This window comes from Chiloscyllium plagiosum, chromosome 19, assembly GCF_004010195.1.
Source record: "Chiloscyllium plagiosum isolate BGI_BamShark_2017 chromosome 19, ASM401019v2, whole genome shotgun sequence".
In the NCBI taxonomy this organism is placed as follows: Eukaryota; Metazoa; Chordata; class Chondrichthyes; order Orectolobiformes; family Hemiscylliidae; genus Chiloscyllium; species Chiloscyllium plagiosum.
Window position 1 is genome coordinate 62,512,616 of NC_057728.1, and position 5,713 is coordinate 62,518,328.

Consider the following 5,713-nt stretch of genomic DNA (forward strand, 5'->3'; position numbering starts at 1 on the left):
TGGCATTGTGAGGCAGCAGTGCTAACCACTGAGCCATTGTGGTGCTCCAATGGGCCTTGACAACATTCAATAGTACTGGAGATGTGTGGTCCAGATTTTTCCATTCCCCTGCTTAAGCTATAGCACTGGCATCTCCCTGACAATGTGAAAAATCACCCAAGTGCGTCCTGTGCAGAAAGCAAAATAAATTTAACCTGATCAACTACTGCCCCATTGACTTACTTTCAATATTCAGTAGAGTGATGGTAGCAGTGCTTCATCAATGACATTGCCACCATCATAAGGTTAGAGGTAGTAATGTTTGCTGATGATTGCAAACTGTTCAACTCAATTTGTGCTTCCTTGAATACCAAATCAGTCCATGTCCAAACGGAATAAGACTTGGATAACAGCCAGGCTTGGGTTAACAAGTGACATGTTGGAATTGTGCTACACAACTGACCATCCCCAATGAGGGAATCAATTCATCACCCCTTGTCATTCAATATCAGTATCATTGCCAAATCCCCAACTGTCAACATCCTGGAGGTTACCGCTGACGCTGCTCGTTGGATGCTGCCTGAACTGCTGTGCTCTTCCAGCACCACTGATCCAGAACTGACCAGAAACAGAACAAGAGTAGCCTTTTGAATACCGTGGTTTCAAAGCAGAGCAAGATAAGAGGCTAGAAATCCTTCCCAACTCTCCAAAAGCCACAATTCAGGGGTGCGGTGGAATATTCCCCATTAGCTTTGATTGGTGCAGCTCCAAGAACTTTCCAGAAGCTTGACACCATCCAAGTAAAAAGCAGCCGACTTTATTGGCACCACATTGTCAAGCATCCATGTCCTCCATCTCCAACACTCAGAAGCCACAGTTTTGTAACCATCTGCAAGATATACTGCAGAAATCCTCAAAGTTACTTAGACACTACCTTCCAAACCCACAGTTACTACCATTTGGAAGAACAAAGGCAACAAATAGATGGAAATATCATCACCTAAAAATTCCTCTCCAAACCACTCAACATCCTGACTTTGATATATAACTCAGGATCACTTAGTCAACATCCTGAAACTCCCTCGCTTAATGGCATTGTGGGTCCACCTACAGCAAGCAAATTGCAGCTCTTCAAGAAGGTAGCTCACCACCACCTTCTCAAGGTAAACAAATAAATGCTGGCCCAGACAGAGACAATTACATTCCATGAATTGTAAAAAACAAAATAAAACATTGATCATAAAAGACTTGCAGCAGCAAATGTGCTGTTATATTACTGTTGGAGTTCCTCATAATCAATCAGAGTGGGAAAGGATTAATTAAATTCACTAAACTTTATATCCAGTAACATTCCTACTAGCCTACAATTCCATCTTTTAGACTAACTCATTCAAATCTGTCTGTAGCTAACCAGTTACGATATTTAAACAGATAGATCTGATTTGACTGCTACACGATGAAGGGATTGCAAAATTGGTGTCTTACCAAATAAAATCTCAGGTATCATTTCTTGCTTTTCTTTAAAATAAACTGATAATCATTTTAGCTTTTTGGTTTACGATTGTTGAATTTGACAGAAATCACATGCAGAAGTTGGCAAGAATGGTACAGCTGGCACATTCATTTAAGCAAACAGCTGTGCTTATTTTTAAAGGAAGTCATGTGTCAGAATAGTCGACAGTTTTAAATCATAATAAGGGCTTGCAAAGAACAATGAACATAAGTTTAAAGGGTTACACCATTTATTCGACATCTGTAGGTAGTTATTATTTTTACACACATAATTGGTCAGATGTTTGTGCTTTAGTACAAATTTTGATTGTGAAATATATCCTCTTTGTACACAGTGATCCAAATACAGCAGTACTGTCTCCTCTTTGTCACCTTCACTGCTTTCTTTGGCAGGCAGCCAATTCACCATTATTATATAAAAAAACACTGCTTCTCTAATGTGCTGTTCAGGTGTCAATATTATCTGCGCCATCACCAATTAAGCATTAGGATCACATATTCACAAGTGGAGCACTTGCAGTGGCAAAATCAATCTTAGAAGAACCCAGCATTACATGTAAAAGTTCAGCAGCCTTGCAAGTGGTCTCTTTAGAGCATTAAGAATTGCTAATATTTTATTTTGTGAAGTTGGAAATCAAACACCCTGTAAAAAATCCTTGAGACAACAGTACAAAATGAAACTTCTCAAGGCACAGCTAGTTCAGTATTTATCACTTTATCTGTGTGTTAGAGATGGATACTATATCACTGTACACGTTAATACAGCAGTGACATAAATTGCGTGCCATTGCAAAAGGCAAGACATAAAGGAATGTCTAGATGTAGGCACAATATTATGCATTCTTTAAAAATAAAAGCGATTGCTGCTTCACTGCAGAACCACCATCTTCATGTTAAATCTAGCTCTGTAATTTTGCAAGTCAAAATGACTGTATCACCACATATATAAAGATCTATAAACATGTAAAAATGTAAAGGTAAAATCCCATTTAAGGCCTGTGCTTGTAAATTTAAACATTAATATATTTGTCGGGTAACTGTTTTGTCGATGGATCAGAAAGAACTGTGGACATGTGTTCTTCGTCTGGCTTTGTGTCATGCTTGATGTTACTTTGTGAATTCTCAAGGAAAGTATTCTGGCCTTCAGAAGAAGTAGAGGTAGTTGTGTGTATAGTAGCTGTTACCAATTCTGACCCTGTGGCCATCAACGATTCATCCTTTGTAGATCCAGATGTGTGTGTATGTTCTGCAGACTCATTTAAATCTTTGCTAAATTCAGATGGTGATTTCCTCTTGATCTTTACGTACAAATTATCTTGTTTGCTCCCAATTAATTCACTTTTTTGAAATCTTCCAAAAAACCAGATGAAGAACCCAAACAAGATAAATGCCAAGATGCTTGGAATAAAAGCAAGGCATTTAATCCCAAGTCTAGCACCTATATATCTACTGTGCAAAAGCAAGTCACTCTGGGCGTAGGTTCTGTTAGTGAGTGGATCAGTATTAGTTGATCGCCATTCCCAGTTTAGGGTTGTTTTGTTTAAATTTTTCAATGTGTCTGGATCACCCACCGTGTAGATTTTTTGTCCTGGTCCCACGTACTGACCATATTCAAATGGCTGGTAAAATATTTGATTCTTCCACATGTTCAGGTCCAAAATCAACACAAGAAAGATGATGCCATAGTTAAACCATTTTCCTGTAAATATACATGATAAATATTGTAAGTATGAGATGGAAAACTATCTCAAACACAAATTGTTTCCAACATTCACAGACAATTCTTCTCGTTTTTTTATGACAAGGAGTTTGAGCAGCGAAACAATTCATTGAAGCAAAATATATCAAGCTAAAAATGGCTAAGCTCCATTTTTTAGCATAGATATGCAAGTCATTATCTTCTCCTATTGGTTCTGGGGAAGGAAGGTAACATGTAAACTCAATGCTGCTCATTTCACTGGCAATTGCATTGGGCTGTTTGGCTAGCTACCGCAGCACTCAGTAGGTTGTAATACAGCACTGAGCTGATAACTTAGCTCATCTTTTTTTAAAATTCATTTGTGGGATGTGGGCGTTGCTTGCTGGCCAGTATTAATGCCCATTCTAGTGGTGGTCAACTGCCTCCTTGAACTACTGTAGTGAACCTGCTGCTCTTAAAGGAAGTCAGTTCCCCTTCATAGAAGCTGCAATGAATTGTGGAAAGCTGCCATTGAATATCACTGTTATAAATCTCTATAGTGACATCAAGGAAATTGAAGGAAAGGGGCTCCAGGATTGCAGGTATGAATCTGGAGTCCTTGGTGGTGGTGGAGGAAAGGCAGTGGGCTCTGCAGAGGTCTGAGGGAATTCAAAGACAACACTCAGAGATTGGGAGAAGCTAATCAGGGTGGTCAATTCCTGATATCAGGACTTGGTAACCTTATACTGATAGTCAAGATCTGTGAATATATTTTCTCAAGGCATCTCCTATCCACCACGTACCAGTCTCTCATGCTCCTCGATGAATCACACCTGCATCACTCAATAAGCACCAGCCTCTGGCTCTCAGATACTCCACCTCAACCTCATGCACCCACTAATGCTGCCAGCCTCACATCCAACTCTTGCCATCTTCAAATGCCTCCAGCAAAAGCAGGCACATCACTTGATTGCAGAGCAACGTAATCATTGACATTTTTCCCTCTCCTTTGCAGGCGACAACAATTGAAAGAACACAGCAAGGCAGGCAAGGATACCTGTAATGCCTGAGGCCTTCAGAGGACAAAGCTTGCTGAGAGTGCCATGGTGACCAAAGTGGCCGGTCCTGCCTCACGTTTTTCCTCAACCCCCACTTCACCCTCATTCTGCTACCAGACATGATGAACAAGCTGCTATTGGTGTAATCATGGACCTCCAACTTCCCAAAATGCCTCACTTCCCTCACCCTGCTTTCAAACATCCAGGACCTGCTGCCAGCCCAGGCACCACAACCCAATGAAAAGGACAGAAAGCATCAGCACCTTGTTAACCGACTGGATCCTTGCAGTCATCAGTTTGGGATTGTGTTGGAATCAGCAGATGGTCAGTCACCAGGCACAAGTGCGCTTCTGGAGATCTGGGGAAAGGTAGGGTTTGAGTTCACTGATGAGTTCAGCCTTGGATAAGGATATCAGTGAAGTAGTATATAGGCAAACAGATGCATAGGTATGCACACAAAGATGCTGCGTACATTAGTAGATCTGCCAGACAAATTCCTGTCATTGTCAACAATCCAGTTGCAAGTCACCATTGGCATTGTACCTTCTACTCCATCAGCCTTTTGTGCTGCAAATCCAGAAGCACTGCAGCTCTGTTGCAGTCTTTCTGTGGACAAGTCACTGAGTACTTTCCTCTGCCTGTGAATATATAGCACACTCTGTGCCAAATCCAGTAACTCACCACAGTGCATTTAAAAACATTCCAGAGTATGTTCAAACACCTGGCAATAGCAGAGGCTTTTCAAATTTACCAAACCTTCAAGTTGGATGCCTGGCACTTTTAAGTCATGCTTTGTGCCGTTCTCCTCTTACAACTGAACATTTCACGTTAGCGAGTGCTGTAAAAATTTGTTGAATGGACTACACAGTCCAAAGTAGGATAAGAGACATCACATAAATCAGTAGGCTGACCAACCTTAGATAATAGCTGGAAATGTGTTGCTGGAAAAGCTCAGCAGGTCAGGCAGCATCCAGGGAACAGGAGAATCGACGTTTCGGGCATAAGCCCTTCTTCAGGAATGGGGAACGTTTGTCCAGCAGGCTAAGATAAAAGGTAGGGAGGAGGGACTTGGGGGAGGGGCGGTTGGAGGGGCGGGGTTCAAGGGCGGAGGAGCGGGAAGTGGAAGAGATGCGGTGGAGGGCATCGTCGACCACGTCAGGGGGGAAATTGCGGTCCTTGAAGAAGGAGGCCACCTGGGATGTGCGTTTTTGGAACTGGTCCTCCTGGGAGCAGATGCGGCGGAGTCGAAGGAATTGGGAGAATGGGATGGCGTTTTTACAGGGGGCAGGATGGGAGGAGGTGTAGTCCAGGTAGCTGGGGGAGTGGGTTGGTTTGTAGTAGATGTCCGTGTTGATTCGATCGCCTGAGATAGAAATAGAAAGGTCGAGGAAGGGGAGGGAGGAATCTGAGACTGTCCAGGTGAATGTGAGGTGGGGGTGGAAGGTGTTGGTGAAGTGGATGAACTGTCCAACCCCCCCGTGGGAGC

General features: G+C 42.3%; 1 protein-coding gene across 8 annotated transcripts in view; it reads right to left on the bottom strand.

The window, feature by feature from the left end:
* Positions 1-1,111: 1,111 nt before the first annotated feature.
* The window catches only part of tmem117 (transmembrane protein 117), a 433,777-nt gene continuing 429,175 nt past the window's right edge, over positions 1,112-5,713 (bottom strand). For 7 of the 8 annotated variants that reach the window (XM_043708697.1, XM_043708699.1, XM_043708703.1 and 4 more), the window contains exon 8: positions 1,112-3,190. In XM_043708697.1, the coding sequence (XP_043564632.1) occupies positions 2,502-3,190 (689 nt within the window). In that variant the 3' untranslated portion in view covers positions 1,112-2,501. Of the gene's footprint in view, positions 3,191-4,490; positions 4,586-5,713 lie in introns of all 8 variants that reach the window. The other variant, XR_006314397.1, reaches the window with a different exon arrangement.